Source organism: Carettochelys insculpta, chromosome 1 (genome assembly GCF_033958435.1).
Source record: "Carettochelys insculpta isolate YL-2023 chromosome 1, ASM3395843v1, whole genome shotgun sequence".
Taxonomy (NCBI): domain Eukaryota; kingdom Metazoa; phylum Chordata; order Testudines; family Carettochelyidae; genus Carettochelys; species Carettochelys insculpta.
The window spans coordinates 248,279,013-248,297,794 of NC_134137.1; the positions used below are offsets into that span (position 1 = coordinate 248,279,013).

At 40.2% G+C, this 18,782-nt stretch overlaps 1 protein-coding gene across 1 annotated transcript in view; it reads right to left on the bottom strand.

The window, feature by feature from the left end:
* The window catches only part of MPPED1 (metallophosphoesterase domain containing 1), a 76,165-nt gene extending 62,095 nt beyond the window's left edge, over positions 1–14,070 (bottom strand). The window contains exons 1-2 of the mRNA XM_074983708.1: positions 13,919–14,070; positions 8,939–9,120 (exon numbers count right to left, since the gene is read on the bottom strand). Coding sequence (XP_074839809.1) covers positions 8,939–9,120; positions 13,919–14,070 — 334 coding nt within the window. The remainder of the gene's footprint in view (positions 1–8,938; positions 9,121–13,918) is intronic.
* Positions 14,071–18,782: the final 4,712 nt, after the last annotated feature.

Consider the following 18,782-nt stretch of genomic DNA (forward strand, 5'->3'; position numbering starts at 1 on the left):
ACAAATACCCATGATATTTAGTTTTAATCCAATATGGAATGAAAACACATTTTGAAATGTCATGAAAAATGTGCCTTTCAAACCATGCTAATTCCAGCTACGTGGCTCTGTAGCACCTTCTTTTTCCTACGGAGGTACACATCTCACAGAGCTGGAAGAGACCTCAGCAGATTATCTAGTCCAGTCCCCTGCCCTCTTGGCAGGACCAGGCACCATTCCTAACATCTATTTGCCCTGATCCCTAAATGGCCTCCTCAAGGACTGAGCTCACAACCCTGGGCTTAGTAGGCCAACGCTCAAATTGCTGAGCTATCTCCCCTTTGCTTTCAGGCTGCTTTCAGTGCTTCAGTTCTGAGAGATGAGACTCGTTGCTTTCCTTCCCCCGCAGCCATTTGCAACACCACTGGTTGATGGTGGAGATGGGAATTCAATGGTTCCCTATTCTCCTCTTCCTGTCTTTCCCTCCACTTTTTCCTCATTTCTTTCCTCCCCCTTACAAATAAAAATATGTTAGAGGAACACTGGCCTGGACCTAAGCCAAGCAGTTGCTATAACAGAAGAATGTTTTATAAATAGATATTACCACAAACCCTCCTATTTATTAGCCTATGGGGATCTTGTTACCTAAAAATCTTGGTGATCATTTTTGATTCATTTGTAAATGAAAAAACCTTGCCTACTCTTCCCTCACCCCCCAAAACGATCTTCATATACTGTCTCACGTAAATACACATTTTTTTCCCAGTCTTGGCAAAGATGTGTCAAAAAGTATCTGATTCTCTGTTCACTAAGTGCAACAAATTGGAATAGTCTTTGTAATAGAATAGAACCTCAAAATTACAAGTACCTCAGGAATTAAGGTTGTTCTTAACTCTCTGAAACATTATGGGGTTGTTCTTTCAAAAGTTGACCACTTAATAAAGGTTTAAATCTTTATTATACAAAAGAAAAATGCTGCTTTTGACCATCTTAATCTTTTTTAACTTTCTCTTTATTTTAGTAGTTTACATTTAACACATTCTTTAATTACAGTAGCTTACTAATTAAGGAAATCAACTGAACAGCTAATATTTATGTGACAATTGTCAAATTATTACAGCAAGTCCCCGTATTCAAGTCCTTTTATAAGGAAATAATTTTTACAGAATAACTTGAAGTGCTGGTTTAGTGCCACATGAACGACAGACTGCACATTGGAAAATACTAAAAATCCCTGACACTTTCATTCTATTTCACTGTCTCAAAGTTATCTGTAAGTGGAACTTTCTATGTGTTTAAAGGTGAATCATCCTATGGAAATGCTCTTTTCTTCTCAAATTAGATAAAACACTGCAAATAATCCAAAAGCAAATGCACAGTTTTTGTATTAGAGACTTCACGTGTACTAAAAAGTTAGGAGTCTTTACCATTTACGCACTTCATTTAACTAAACACACAGACTTAATTGAATCCCCATGCAACTTCAACAAGATAGATGCAAAGTCCTAACAGCAGCTGTGCTTTGCTTGTCTCTCAGTATTGTGTTAAGCAGAATTTTTTAGTATTCTCTAAAAGCAGTGACAATCATATAAATGCCCACTTAATGCTTCCCCCCTCTCATTTCAACCTTTTAGAATACAGCAGTGAGTGATATAGTAAAAAGACTGTATAACAGTCTCAGATTGCTTTTTTAGCATCTCTTTGACAGTTCTGTGTTTAAACAGTTGGCTGATGTCTGAGAAATTTACATTAACATACTTTTTTGTATGGTGTATAATCTTGAATAATGTTGTAAATCAACACTCCTCCTTAAGTCATTTGTAAACTGTTAGATCTAGCCTTTTCTGCAACATAAAAGCCAGCAATTAAATCAAACATGAAAATAAAAAATAAATACACTCTTTTTCACCGCTACATTTACAAAATGGGAATTCTTTAAATATATAGCTCTAGATAAATAAAACTAAGAACATATGTTAGAAAAAATATGCTAATCTTCAAGCATATAGTCTAAAATACTCTGTTACATGTATAGTAATTGAGGACATTTATTTCTAAAAGAAAATGGACCCCATTCCACTCTATAGCCGACATTTGCAGATCCTTGGTTCCTGCTTTAAACCACCTCTGCCTATGCAGAGGCAATGCATAGAAGTCTTTGTGCAGCACAGTTCAGCCTCTACATCACGGGATGAATTTTAAGATGTACGAGTGTTCTCTTTATATTTAAGCTACTGCATGAAATTCTATTCCCATTTCTACCTCTGGAAAAAATCCTTAAAAATTCTTAATAGGGATTAAAACATTCCATAGTTACTTTAACTTTTTAAAAACACACACACACACACACACACACACACACACACAAAGGTGAGTATTATGTCAGTACATGCACACCATTGATAATAGTGTTTTATGCTTTATGGTATATATGTTCAGAGGAATGTACCGATAGTCACTAATTACTATCTCGGTTTGGCATGTGGCTGGGCATTATTACCCCTCTTTTAGACATGTGAAACAGGACAGAGGCTGTGGTTTTTAACGGTGTCTAACGGAATTAGGTGCCCAGTTCCTATGGGATGGGGCTTGGCTGCCTAGCTCCCTTAGTGAACATTCTAGCTAGAAGCCACAGACACATCAGAATTAGATCTCTGGCCTCTCAATCCTGCCTTTCTATCTCCAGACACAACTGCCTTCTTGCACATCTCCACTGAATCCAACACAGTTAAACACCGGGTTAAAACTTGTGGGTCCAGTTGTATAAGGAGTCCAGTTGGATCAGACCCAGTGTTTGCAACGATAAAAACTAAGTTTTAGACAAGAATGAGGAGAGAAAAGAAACAGGAGCCATTCTGAGGTTCCTACAACAGGAGAAATCAGAATTTTGACTTTAGCAATACCATGGCTGTAGAATACACGTCCTGAATTTTAAACTGCAAAGGTACAAAGTGGCCCTAAATTTGGTGTTGATAGCCATGGGAGGATGACTAGGTGCAGCAGAGGAGATCCTCTAGAATAGCAGAACATACATCACAGGAGGCACGGCCAGAAGAAAGGTGACACAGGTCAGTTTCCTTACATGCTGGTGATCCCCAGCTTCCTTATTTGCACTTGAGGATACTAAAAGCTGCTGTAATACATGGAATTCCTCAGGCTGCCTTATGTTAGGCCAGAGACCTGGCCCAGCATAGACAGCCAAGAATTGTGAGAGCACTATACATTTGTCTCTGCACCCTTCTCTCCTGACCTACATTAAGTGCTCCTCAGCTGTAGCCAAGGATTTGGGACACTGTACGTTAAAGAAAAAGTGCAATGAAAACCAACCCTTTTTTTTTTTGTATGCCCAGTCTTTTAAAAATGACATCTGTTCTAAATCCCTATACAGCTCTGTGTTTCTCACTGCATTTCCAAAGCCATTCTTTTGTAAATAGATAATTAGTACTTAAACACCCCTTTCAAGGGGTTTCTACATTAACATAAAAATAGTATAATTACTGATGGTCAAAATGGCAAGACTACACTTTGTAAATTCTAATTTCTTTTGATGCTCAGAAGGATGAATTTCTTCTTTACCACCATTTTAAACTGTCTTAAATATGAACATTACTGTACTTTACAATATATAATACATATTAAAGCAAAATGGAAAATATCTACCATCACTGCACAAGTTTCCAGTTTAGAAATGCTTTCTTTGATGAAGATTTGTATCTTTAAACAACAGAGATACTGACCGTTGATCAAAATTAGCGATTTTTATATAAGCAGCAATGCCATAACAATCAAACACTGTGTAATTATAGCCATGTAGAATATTGGTATAATTCTGTTCAAAGGCACTTCATTCGAAAACTATTTTCAAATGACTTCAATTTGCTGTGGGATTTTGATCCATTGTGGTGAAATTTCATGTGGTAAATCATAGCTCTGAAGTGAATTTGTGTTGAGAAGCTTGATAAAATTCTGCTTGTCCATTTTTATAATTTGAAAATAGCACTAAAATAGGGGTTTTCACCAACTGGACGTTCCAGGTGTTTCATTTTTGCACTGTAACTCTCAGCCAGTTTTACTTCACATTTGGCATGAACTTCTCAAAAGAAGAAGAATCCCTTTGACACAGATGAGGACATTCCATTCCAAAATAATGAAGCTAGGAACAGTAGACAATGTGCAGCATAATAAAGTAATCTTCTAAGTCTATGCACAAGATTACAACGGGGTGCAGATCTGGTGCATCAGACTGAGTATTTAACTCAAATTCCACTTGTGTAATTCAGAGCCATGGTGTGCACTAGGGACTTGGAGTATGTAATATTTGGAAACATTCCTGAAGGCTGGAGCAAAGCGAACCACACAGGCTGCTGAACTACACAGACCTTTACCAATGCCATCATTAAAGAATGGATGCGGTGGAGAGCTGCATGCATAATTTGATGACTGCACTACAGCAGAGACAATGTTTTTGTGTTTGTTCTGTAAAGCACACCACGAATTTTTAGTGTCAGACAAAAAACTTTAATAAAATGGTGAGAGGACTGAGCGCAGGGGACAGCCATAGCATAGAGAGTGTTCCCAGCACTTAAGGATAAAACCCAGCATAACCATCCTGAATTATATATTGATGAATACCTAAGAACAGCAGCTCTGGGTTATCTTCAGTGCTTAGTGTGACGTCAGTATGTGAGGAAAATTGAAAATCTAGCATATACTCATATTCTCTCCCAACCCATTCCTTACGGTAGTATCTAAAGACTCAGTGGTCTTGTGATCCCACAACACCATCTGTTCCATATTCAGAATCTTCTGAAATCCCAAGTGCACTTTGGGCTCACCAGCGTTTTAAGAAAAATGAGCTCAGGGAAGCAAGTGGGACAGAGGGGAAAATAAGAGAAGTGACTGTACAAAAGGGGGCATATCAGAAAAAAAAAAAACAGTCTTGAAGAAATACAGAAAAGGCTTAGCTCTGCTCTATTTTGCACAGCACTTAAGTGCATATTAAACTTTAAGCCTTAGCTTAAATTCTATTGAAGTCAGTGCTTTTAACATAAAATATACTTGACATCAAAGACAGGGAGCCTGAATTTGATGTGGCGAATGAGGACAATGGAAAAGCAGTGGTAGAATTTGTCCAAGTAACCTCAGATGGATCCATTAGGTTGAGAGCAGGTTGGAGGCAGAGACTGGAATGTCAGAGAGGCAATTGAGTATGAGAGAAGAGGAAATGGAAGAGTTGCAGTCAGCATCGCTCACAAGAAATCTGGACATGAAAAGAAGATGAGACGCTCGGTGATAGTTTGAAAGGCAGGTGAGCAAGGGAAGGGTTTCAGAGGATAGAGAAAGCCATGGTATGCCTGAAGGTACCAAGACAAAATAGAGAAATGAAGATAAGGGAGAGTTCTAGGATCAGAGTTCTGAGAGGAGAATGAAAGGCAGAACGCAGTCTGGAAGGCAGCAAGAAAGGATGTAAAAGAGGGGCTAAAAGTTCCTGCCAGATGGTGTCAGTATATATACACACACACACACGCACACACATGCTTATCCCTTGCTATATGAGCACAATTGATTCCCAAATTTCTGCTTGTTGGCAAAAACTCATAACAGCAACACTAAATTCCCATTAAAATACATGTAAAAGTCTCCAATTCCCTCCAAGGGCTCATAACTTGACATAAACCAGTTGAGTTTAGGTACTTTTCTGATGCATTTGAATAGTTTGGCACCAGAAATAGGATGTAGTATATGTATGTAGAGCAGGGATTTCCAACCTGTGGGTCAGGGCCCAAACATGGGTCCCATTAGGTTTGTTAAAGGTCACCAGCTGGGCAGTTTCCAGCTGCATGTGGCTGTTAAAGAAGCCATTTGCAGTTTCTTAACATTGCTGTCTCAGGCAGATACCTAGCAATAGTGGTAACTGTTGGAGATGACAGCTATCTCTAACACTAGAGATAGCAATTACCTTGTGCCTAGGTGCTGAAACCTCAACATTTGAGTTAATTCCTGGGAGCAGAAGGGCTGGGGGAGCCACCCAGCCTAGCAGCACCAGTGAAGAGGCTGCAGGAGGAGGAGGAGGAGTGTTTAAGGCTGGGGCTGTTGAGGGATGCCGAGGGGCTCTAAGACAGGGGGAAGTTTGAGGCTGCAGGGAGAGTCTAATGATGGGGGTGGTTTGGGGTTGCTGTGGGGGGTGTAAGCCTTGGGACAGTTTGGGGCTGCTGTGGGGGCTGTAAGGCTGGAGGAGGTTTGTGGCTGCTGGGCAGGTTTAAGGCTGGAGGTAATTTGGGACTGTGGGGGACAATTAAAACCTGGCTGAGGGTGAGGTCTGTGGGGTGAGTGTGGTGTCTAATACAGTAAACCCTGGAGTTACCCAGGGGGTTGTTCCTGCAACCTCTGCATAACTCAAATTTTCCTGCAAAGAGGGTGGAGCCAGGAACCACCAGGACTGGTCAGTTTCCTAGCTCTCAGAGTGGCAGGAGCTGGGAACCAGGGGCAGGTTGGTGCCAGTCTTCCCATGGCTTGCAGGGACAGGAAACTGACCAGCTCATGGCTGGTCAGTTTCATGTTCCTGCCATTGCTGGGGAGGGAAGCAAGCTAAGAGCCTTCTCCCTCTCTTCCCCCGGCCAAAGGGCTGTCAGACAGCTGCATGTCTGAGGGAAGGGAGGGAGAAGGCTCCAGATGCAGGTCTCTCTGCCCCTAGCCAGGGACCCCATGGCTGGAGCTAAGCCAGCTGCAGGGCAGCGGGTCTCCCTGCTTCTGGGCCAGGGACCCCGCACATATAAGCAGGGGAAGTTCATTCATATAGTGAATAAAGGTAGATGTATATGTTCCTTGTTTTAGTGACTACGCATAAGTAAAGTATTCATTAAACTAGGGATGAGTGTGTGTGTGTGTATATATGTATATATATGAAAAAGAAAAAAATTATCAAAATCCTAGGCAAAGAGGGAAGAGGTGGAGAAGGAGGTGGTTGGGGAAGGAGGAGGCTCTAATGGCTCTAGATCATTATGAGTCAATAAGGAAGGCAAAGTGCAGCAGGTTTTCAAAGAACATGGATGAATTTTGTATATTAATTAGGCTAAATCTCATGCCCCGACCCCTATTCAAACCCTCTAGACACCTGGACAGAGATTTAGAATATAAATCCAGAAAACAGCACTAGTCCCTTCAACTACTGAAGAACCATCACAAGAAAAGCAATCTCCCTCCAGACCCCACAAAACTGTGCCACTCCTTACGAATCCTACAAAAACCTCAAACAAAAAAAAACAACCTCTCCAGCCTGAAATCCCATGACCCACACACTTCCATCCTCCCCAAATAACAATTCAGAGAAATCAGCTGGGTAGGAACCCTTAAGGGACAACAAATTCTCAGAGTATTTTGGAACATGGAGGAAAAAAAAAATTATTCATGAGCCCAGCATGAAAACGGCCCTGCCAGCACCTCCCTCATCCATAACTATAACTGAGTGGATTTCAGCTTGAGGACTTCTGCTGTTCACAGTTGGGACAATAGCATGGAGGAGGCCAGGTAGTCTGTTAGGTATATAAGAGTTCAATGACAACCAAGACACATCAGCCCCTTTCCATGCTGAGTAACAATGCTTTAATATTGCTTCCCTTCCACACTATTGGGTAAATATTGATTTTGTGAACAGCAGATTACCATGGTGCTTGGAATAGATTTTGTGCCCTAATGTCTGTACATTATTGTAAGATAGTGCAAAGACTCAGAGCAGATATGAACATTGCTTGCTGATGTCAGAGAGTGGCTTATTGTCCTGTACCACCTGGGCACAGAAAGATTAAAAATTACAAAGCTTTTGTGTGTATGTTTCCACCTTAGTACATTGTAATTTTTTTCTTATTTTATGCTGGGCCTATTATTGGGCTTCCAGAATGAAAACAATATTTACTGGCATGAGACTGCCAAAATTAGGGAAAGGCACACTTGTAATTTTTTTAAACTTGAAAGACCTGATATTTTTCTCATTGCATCTCTATCTCCATGCTTCTAACTTTCAGCTTTGTACTCCTCCTAGCCATTTCCACACCGGGAAATGCCATAGCACGTAGCTAAGACAACAGAAAACACAGAAACATGTAAATTAGAGAAAAAAAAGCCCAGATCCTTAAATGTGTACTTCATGCAGAAGGGGTTTTTTTGTTTTTTTTTGTTTTGTTTTTTTTGTGTGTAAACCCTACCAACAAATATCTGATAAACAAGTATCAAAAGTATCAGAAACAAGAATTTACATTTATGTTAAATGAGGTACCAGCACAGCAGGAACACAGACTGCGATTTTTATCTGGAAGCAGCATACTCTTTCCAATCTCCACTGTAATTTTTTTTTTTAAACAGATACATAACACTATAGAAGTGCATGTAAATCACCACTTGCCTGCTCAGTGGAACAGAATTTCAGCTATCAATACCAACAGTTGCCCACAGAAGGCACCTACATCTGGTCTGCCACATCCAAGACAGTAACCACAGACAGGCATTTTGCTTTGTTTGGGATTCATTGCTGCAGCGCAACTGAACCTCAAACAGAAAATCTATCAGCCTCCAGGGTTAAACAGACGCATGCTTTTTTCACCACAACTTTTTATGGGGAGGGAAAGCTATAACAATGTATGTAAGAATTCGTATTCAAATCATAAAACTCCCCATGAATCAAACTGCAGCTGACACCAAAAGTTGCTTATTGTACATTTTCTTCCACTTAAGTGTGAAAAGGCAGAAGGGGCAAATGGTCTCATGCATCTCATTTGTTCAGCTAAAAAGTACACAAATATTTTTAAAAATCCAAATTCTAATTGTTATCATTCAAGCACAAAGCTAAATTAATATTCATATATTCATCATTCCCAACGGCACGATGTGTATTGGGAGGAAGAAGGAGTTGATACATTCATTAAATCACATTTACATCCAAAATGACATGGAATCTGAGACTTACCTAACCATTCATTGAATTTTTTAACTTCGCTAGGAAGTCCCAGTTCAGTGAAGTCACCAGCATGTATTAAAACATCTCCATAGGGCATTTGGATTGGATCAGTTCTTGAGTGAGTGTCAGAAATACAGACAAATCGGGTATATCCTGGAGGTTTAGGGGCATCATGGGGCACAGGATCCACCCTATGCAAAATGCATCATGAGAAGTTTATAAAATAGTTTATTACATAACCAAGTATATACTTTGCAATTCCAATACAATTTTCACTCTTCTTAAAGATGACACTGTATTTGGATATCCGTGGTGGACATCACTTATCACGAGACACTCACGCAATTAATAGGAAGTGTAAGAAATTAGAGAGTTCACATCAGAGTGTTTTCAATATTGGCTGGATAGATGCATTTGTATAAATGTATTACGGAAGAGGGATTGTTTCAATTTTATGTTCACATTTCAGATATTTACAAATATAACAAAGGCATTTCCAATTTCAAAAGAATACCTATCCTGTGTTCATTGTTTAAATAAGATTGCACCCTATACTGAGAAAAGCATATTATCACATATAAAAATATATTTAAATGGATTTTCCTAATCATATTTTTGCAGATTATAAAAGTCCAACAAATTTAATTAACACATTTTTGGAGATATGGTTCACTGTGCTAATGCATTGGCAGATAAGAAATCTACTGACGGCTGCTGCATATGCACATTCTAATCCCACTACTGTCAGGACAATTGTGGTAAATTTTGGGGCTTAATTATACTAAGTAAAATCAGATCCAGTAAGGTGTGGCTCTGCATTGTAGAGTGCCCAATTTCCAGATTCAAACTGAAGACAAGAAATGATCTGATGCATTTTTGCGAAGCTTCTCATGATTTAGGTATGGAAGGCTGAGAACAAAAATCTGCTGCATGAACTATCCTTATTTGCAACTCATTAAACATCCTTAACACATTTCCTTACAATATACAGAAGCATGTATGTTTAACTGTATGATAACTGCAATGGCAATGTATCAGCTCACAATACATGTGCTTTACCTTATGCACACTTTAGAGTTTAATTTTGTGGGAGCATTTTCCTATTCACACAGGTCAGCCAAGATACGTATTGCTTTAACATATTGTACAAAGGGCCAAAATGTATTGGGTATAAATAAATATGATAAATAAATGAAATGCAGGCCATAGAAAAAATGCACACATTGAGGATGGGTGAATTATATTTGCAGTACAACAGTGCAAACATATGTCAGCTTTCACAGAAACATAATTATTTGTACTGTAGGTCACAGTTCCTTAAAGCCAAGATTGATGTCTTTGAGTAGCACTTTGCTCTCTGAGAAGCCCCTACTGAGGCCCAAAGAACTGACTGCGCTGACGGTAATGCAAAATGAAGAATGGGGCCCTCATGGTCTGTGTGTGTTACTTTTTGTAAAATAACATATAAACTTCCACATAAATTGAAAAGCAAAGCTAAAATTTTAGGCCAACAATTGTTACTGTAGGTTGATATATACTGTACACAGAATTTCCATGTTGTTTCATATAGGAGCAGAGGTCTGCCTGTATACAGCCAGGATCAAGACCTTACATTTTCAGGGAATGACTGTCATGATTTATGTCTTCTATAGCTCTGATCATATAATCAGTGCTTAACAAACAGAGACGGTAATTATTAAAAACAGTGACAACCCAAAACACCTCACCAGCAGAGTAACAGGAAAGACAAAGATGGACCCAGGGAAGTGCAGTGACAGGTTGGAAATAGTGCAGTTGAGGCAGGACCAGCCTCAGGGCCAGGCAAACTGGGCCCATATCTAGGGTTCCATTGCTAGGGAGAGCGCCACAAGGGGCTTAGGCTTCCTTTCACGTGCTACAGAGGGGCTTCACTTGACCACACACAGTGTAGACTCCTCTTCAGCCCGTCAGCTTTGTCTTGGCCCTGACCCCTGGCACCTTCCTTTGCCCCACTCACAGTACCACCATTCAGCTGGGCAGCATTTGAATCTCTCCTGAGTGGCTGCCCAAGTGCTCAGGGAACACTGGAGGAGAGCAGATGGGAAAGGGGGCAGTGTAATCTCTCACCTCTATGCAGCCAGTGTCCAGTGCTTACAGCTGCCATGCTGGAGATTTATTGACAAATAAAATCTGCAAATTTTTGTAGAGTTTTAAAACACTATGCAAATAATTTTTAATTTTTATGCTAAACTCCTTTAGAAATATGGGGTTCTGGGCAGGTTGCGGGGGGGGTTGGGTGGGAGAGCATGAGTCATAAGGACCTGTGGTGGACATCTCTGGGTGATGGACCAGTAGGCATGGGGACTGTTGGGCATAAAGGGGTGGGGAGTACTCTGCAGCGGGTAGTGGGGGTGGGTGGGGCATGCTGTCAGCACAGGACTGGAGGCACAGACAGGAGGGAAGTGCAGAGGTTAAGCCTGAAAATGGCACTGTGCAGAGGTTAGTGGCAAAGTGGACACAAAGCAGTGGTTAGTGGCACAGGGGGAATAGGACAGGGGTGCAAGGGATGGGGAGCCTATAAGGGGGTGAACTGGGCGGTGCCACACCTATGGGGTTCAAGGGTACAAAAACACAGGTTCACCCAAGGCACTATTTTCCCTAAGGTTGGCCCTGAGTTAAGGTAAGACATGGAGTGCAAGATAGTACCAAGGACCAGAATGAAGCATGCACTAGCTGTAAGGCTAAAGCCAGAAGAGCCTTTGGAAAAGGGCCAAAAGCCCCGAGGAGAAAAGTGGGTAGGGCAAATCTGGGGGTGAATAAATTTTATACAGAGTTTGTTCATTATTATTTGCATCACTAAACTTGTGAACTTTTGTGAACTGCTTTCTGTAGAATATTCACTGTGTTGTATAGTGGATCACCAAAGTTACATGCGATTGTATTCACTCATTGGCTGGATGACTGCAAGGGTGCATCTACACTAGCCAGTTACTTCAAAGTAGCTGGCACAATGTCGAAATAACACGCGTCGTGTCTACACGCGCCATGTGTTATTTCGATGTTGAAATCGACGTTAAGTGGCGAGACATCGAAATTGCTATTCCCATCCGAAGATGGGAATAGCGCCCTACTTTGACGTTCACCGTCAAAGTAGGGCGTGTGTAGAAGATCCGCGTCCCGCTACTTCGAAATAGCGGGGTCCTCCATGGCGGCCATCAGCTGAAGGGTTGAGAGACGCTCTGTCCAGCCCCTGTGGGGCTCTATGGTCACCGCATGCAGCAGCCCTTAGCCCAGGTCTTCTGGCTGCTGCTGCTGCTGCAGCTGGGGGTCCATGCTGCGTGCACAGGGTCTGCAACTGGTTGTTGGCTCTGTGGATCTCGTTCTGTGCAGGCCAAGTGTGTCTGGGAGGGGCCCTTTAAGGGAATGGCTTGGGGCTTTGCTGGCCCCTTATTTTGACGGGGAGCACTTGTGTGTGTGTGGATGCTCCGCATTTCCTTCTGGGGCGGCTCCTTTCAACGTTCTCCATCGCTACTTCGACACTGAAGATCGATGGCACCAGCCCTGGAGGACGTGTAGATGATACGCGTCGAAGTACCCTATTTCAATGTCCTTACTTTGAAACAGGCTACATCGACGTAGCGTGCTAGTGTAGACGTAGCCCAACTCTAAACAGGAGAATAAATAAATAGCAAATGGCTAAAAATTAGTCGCTATCTGAATACTCACAAATAAGGAATATGCCCTACAGATCTCAAAATACTGAACTTGGTACTTCTGTTGGCCAAAATATTTGTGAATCCATTTTTTATTTGTTTTTTGTTACCATTTGCCAGCTCTGCAAACAAAAGATGTTCTCTGATGCAGATTTGTTTTATTTATTATTTGTATTGGGATATTACCTAGAAGCCCCAACCAGGAGTCAGGAGGACCCTATTGTGATTGGCATATATAGCAAAAACCTGTACCAGAGAATGGCTGTTCACCTAGTCTAATTCCACCCACATGCAGGCATATGTCCACATTAGCCACTAAGTTTCCTTCCTATGGTGTGCCAGTTGTGCCACAATTTGCATGTAAGATATCACTGAATATATACATACACACACACACTATCCACTCAGTTTTCTTTTTTAAATGAATCATTCCCCGTGTTTCGAAATTACCAAAATATATTAATTGTACTGGATTTTATTCAGTCCTGCTAAAATAAAGTTTTTTAAATGAAAATCAGTTCTCTATCAAAATGCAAGATTGTTTCTCTTTTTAAAGAATAGAATAAAATACTACACTTGGTTTCCTATAGAGTATTTTGCAATGGATTTATATATTTCATTTATTTATAATGGCTTAATAGTTTTGCTCTTCCTTCTGGCTCTCTACTTTATGGCAGGTTTCATTTTGCAATTATGCTCTCACACTTTACATTAAAAGTAAATCACCATATAGAGCAGTTAACTTTACTGATGTCATCATTATGTATACAAAGTCAAAAATAAACACATTATTTTAATTACATTTTAAGTACTCCATATCTTTCACACTAATATTAAAGTCGGTTGTTGGATGGGTACCAACACTATTTTATTTGCTGCTGCCTTTTTTTTTTTGGAAGTACATAGCTGTAGTATAGCTAAACAAACTGCAGGAGAATGTTTATGCTGAATACTGTCTCGGTATTTCAACAGCTATTTACATGTGATGAGAATTCCAGTTCACAGTGCTGATGAATAGTACTAAGATTGCTGAAAATACTATCTATATGAAACCTTTTAGATAAATTACATTGTTTGTTGTTGGGTTCTTTTTTATGAATATGAATGGCATAGTGATTTTTCTCCTATCCTATGCGTCCCCAGTGGACTGATTTGTATCATTACAGTAATTATTATTAAAAAGACAAGCAAAACCTTGTCTGAATTCTTTCTGACTGGTCCATCAAATATCACATTGACAAGGCAATAACAATTCAGAAGGCTATGTTAGAGCAATAACCAAAACTATAATACTTACATTTGCACATGTGGGGGCTGAAAACGTCCCTGGTTAATGTTGTAGAACGTGAAAGCCTGTGTGGGGTTTGAGCTGTACTCATCCACTTCAATTATGAGTCTACTGTGTTGATGCCTTCTAGCAGCCATAATGTGCGACTGGGCGAAAGCCATGCTTGCACTGCGTAGTATGGCTTTTTTCAGACAATCATCTGTGCTATCTTTCTAAATCCACAGAAGAAGACCATGTCATCTCCTTACCTCATCAATACGCTCCCCTTCTGAAACCTAAAATCAGATTGAAGAGATGGAGCATAACCATTTGACAGTTAATCTGTCTTGGATTTGCTTTATTTAATGTCAGAAGAAGATTTAAAGGGGGTGGGAGAACACTCACATCTCGAAGAACTCATTACAAACCTTTCCAACTCAGTAATTTGATTAATATATTTTAGTCTGAGTTTGGAGGGGAGGGACACTTGCAAAAGAAAACATGGTGCAACGTGTTCAAACAGTTGAGACATTTAAAACGCAAACGCAGCAGCTTGCCATATGCTGGGGAAATATATCAAGTTTTAAGGCTTTGTCAAGACAACTATTTATGCCCCCATCATCCTATTAGTAAATATCCTAGACCCCTTCAAAAATGTTCAAATGATTATGCCGGATTAAAGAGCGTTAAGAAGCACCAATTTAAGGCCTGTATTTCTGTAGTACTACGGCATTTTTGAAAGACATTTGTTGTCAAGCAGTGCTCCCTTGAGACTAAGAAATGTATATCAAACTGGGCTTCCCTTTCACATTTTACTGTATTATGCCTGGCTTTGAAATAATTTATAATTAGCCTCCAAGTGTAGATATCAAAGCTCAATGCTACTGCTCCACCTATCATAGGTAGTTGAGCCCAGAACATAGGATTAATTGGAAAATGGGGTGTTCAACAGCCATCATATCACACTAGAAAATCAACTGATACAGTTTGGGATACTTCTTGCAACGTATCCAACTCAAAAACAATATCAATTATTGTTTATGAAGTGAAACTGACTGAAATGTTAAAACTACTGAAAATAGCAGAAAGTAAAATAGATTAGATTTTATCACCCCCTCCCAGTTTTAATAAACTATTTCATTTTGGGTAATAAAAGTAAAGCTCATTAATAAAAATATATAATTGTAAGTGTCCTTTAAAAATTATGGTATTTTAAAAATTCTGCTTACTGTCAGTAACTCACAGGTTGGTTTTTAAATACAGCTATATCTACTCTAGAGTTTGGTTGACAAAACCCCCGTTTTGTAGGCAAAACTTGTGGAGCTTCCACACCAAAAATTCATTTTGTCAACTTACTCTTGACAAAACTTGGCACTTTTGTCGACAGCCTTCTACCTCTTCCCACATGAGGCTGAAGGCCTTTCTCGACAGAATGTGTTGACAAAAAAGCTGTGTGGACTCTCCGCGGAGCCCTCTGTCAACAGACAGGGCTTCTGGGTCAATGGGCTGCCCTGTCTGCTGCACTTCCGGTTGGCAGTTCTGTTGAGAGAGTGGCCAAGCAGTCCAGCTGCACTCTGTCGACAGAGCAGATCAACAGAGTGGTCCGCTTTTGTGTGTGGCCGCGATCTGTTGACAGAAGTTGTAACTTCTGTCGACAGATTGCTGTAGCATAGACATAGCCTTACTGAAAAAATTACTTTGCTTCCAAGGAACTAATTTTACTAGTATTCACATTAAAATACACTTATTTACTTAATATATAGTGCCTGTAGGCAGTGGTACTGTAAGTATCCCACAAACACAGTCTATGTCTCTCAGTTCCACTCTGACAGGACCACCACCAGACATAATAGGAAGGCAATTCAGGGTCTGTAGACCAGGCCTATAAAGCCAAATCAGGAATGAGATTTTGTAAGGTAGAAGCCTGTCTTCTTTGAAAGTGGGAAGAGCCCTCTAGTTTATTTCATGCCACTTACTGAATGGCTGTAAGATGATGACAACTTGCTGTCATTATCAACCTGTACAGACAGAGCCTGAGAAGTTAACAGAGAGAGAGACAGAGAGAGAATAAGAGAGAGAGAGCAAGCAACAGCATATATCTCTCTGACTCCACTAGAAATGAGTGGTAAGGAAATAGTAAAAATGCAGCCAAGGGAATTTCAGATTTTAAACAATCTCAGAAACTGTATTTATGCATTCTGTGAAGTAGGCAGCAGAATGGCAGTGTTTGAAAGCAGGGGGAGGCAAGAGAGGGATGATTCTTGTAAGAATACCACCACACGTATTTTGGCACTTAAGAAATAAGGCCTGATGTACACTTAATTTTAGGTTGACATAACTACATTGCCCAAGAAAAGTCCACACCCCTGAGCACCATCACTATGCTGACCTAAATCTCAGTGTAGATGCAACTAGATCAGTGAAAGAATGCTACTTGTCACAGCAGGCTGTGTCTATGAGGTTATGGCTTCATAGCTATGCCACTATAGTCCCAGGAATATAGACAAGTCCTAAAAGATTAAAATGGCAGACATGGGGTCTTCTAGAAGCATTATGTGTATGTCAGTGTCAGACATTTTATGCTGGACCAGCTGCTCAGACGAAACAGACATCTGTTTGAAGTAAACTAATATAAATGGTGATTTTTAGATTAAATTCAGAACAGTTAGTCATTTGCAATTCTACAAAAGGGTCTTGCAATATGTTATAAAACATTGTGCTTCAACAACACACTGGTGAGGTCAATAAAAGTCTTCCCCATTTTACAAGGTTACAGTGTGGTTGAGACAAATATTTTCAAAATTAGGCGCCTAACGACGGACTTCTAAATCTTTATTTAAATACCTGCCTGATCATGAAAATTGTTCAGCATCCAAAAGCTCCATTGACTTCAGAGAGAGCTGCCTGGGTAGTCAAAACTCTTGAAAACATTGCTAAATAAGCTTAACTTTAGGCTTCTGTTTTTGAAAATCCTGACCAGAATGATTCTCTATGTGACCTTAGAACAGGCATTCATTGGCAGAGCCCTGGAATCCTCACTCTGAGTTAGATATTCTAACTACTTCCCCCCAGGACAAGGTGGAAAATAGCACTTGCTAACTCCACTAGCATTAGTTGCTTCCGGTAGAATTCATTATGCTTTGTTCCCGAACACTGAGAAAAGTGTACTGCTCTGATAGCACTTACTGTAGAAGGGTTTTCATAAGACAGGATCCAGTGTCCTTGCACATGGGAGAGCCTGTGAATCACAGCACTAAGCCAGCATACATGGACGCTAACCAGAGACACTCAGCATGATGGTCACCCTGTAAACAGGCAGAAAATAAAAAGCAAGTATGTCTCACTTAAGAGGAAAAGATTGTATTGTCATAGCTTTACTGAGCTCTCTACCAAGTAACAGCCATACACTGTCCACCCTGGAGACATACACAAATTGTCCAAGATAGGTAAGAGAACCAAAAAGCCAGATCTTACCCGAAAAATAAAATACCTAGCAATCACATGAACAACTAATACTGAACAGAAATCAGAATAATATAATCACAATACATAACAGTCTTAATTTAACAGCCGAAGGTACCGTCAGTAACACACACAAATGCCTTTGAGACTTACCTTTCACTCTCTTGATGCCTTGCTGAATAAGTAGCTGGCTGGTTACTAACATTCTTGGTGACTGATAGAACAAGCTGTCTCCCTCCAGCCTGACTGCTATCCAAACTGACACTAGTCACTCCCCTTTATTTTCCTTTACAACACCCCTTGAGATTTAAAAAAAAAAAAAAATTGAGATTTCCCTCATAACCCAAAACAGGGTGTGACATGCAGTAGGAAAAAAATACCTGCAGCTGTACCACATAAGTTTTAAAATTGCATGCCCAACACTTCCAACATACAGCAGTAAGACTCAAATCCCCACAGCAACAACATGCTAACTATTCTCTTCCCCCAGACTTATGGAGCTATGGGATGGCTGCCAGGGAGATACAGAGAAATGTAAAAAAGGGTTCAGGAATATGAATATTAAAATAAAAATCACAATCCTGGATGTTAGTTCTTTTTCAGTCTCCAACATTTATGAGTCTGTTAAATGACCTATCCATCTTCTTACCAGTGTAGGAATGTTCTCCACACAATTATTTTTCTAGGATTTTGTCCCGTTTACTTTTAAATGTCCCCAGAGCTCTGATCCAAAACCACTGTACTAAATGGATGTCTTCCCACTGCCTTCACTAGGAATTCCACCACTTCCACTGGGAGATTATTCTGCAAAGGGACTACTTATTTATTTGAAATTAGGCACATTTCTTTAATCCCCTGCTGAATTGGGGCCTCAGAGAACTCATTTTATGGAATTTTCCTGCATTTTTTCCCCAAACTTAATTTTTTTCTTTTTTAATTTCATGCCAGTATTCTCATGTGTAAGTACCAAACAAAATAATTCCAGCTAGTCTTTAGCATGAGTTACCTTGCCACTGAAAACTCACATTTCATATAAACTTCTCTTCCCCCATCCCCACTCCGATTCTCATTCTGCCTTTTGTTGTTCCTCCAATTCCCATCTTTCCTTGTACATTGTGGTACAATCCCCCTACCACATCCTTTTTTCAGTCCTATGGCAAACACATTTGTTTTTGAGGCTTGCCTGTAACCTTCCCAACTATTGGACAGAAGCCTGGATCCAAAACCACCATGGCTCAAGTATAGTAGTTTTCACCTTAAATGGCACATAGGTTGTTAAAATACCACAGTGTGAGCAGAGAATAGAAATGAAGAAGTGTAAGTGTGAAGAAGAGATGTATTGAGGTGAACTTTGCAAATATATGAAACATCAATGAGGCAGAGAGGATGGTTATTCCAGATCCTAAGAGCTACAGAGGAGAAGCTGCAGCTT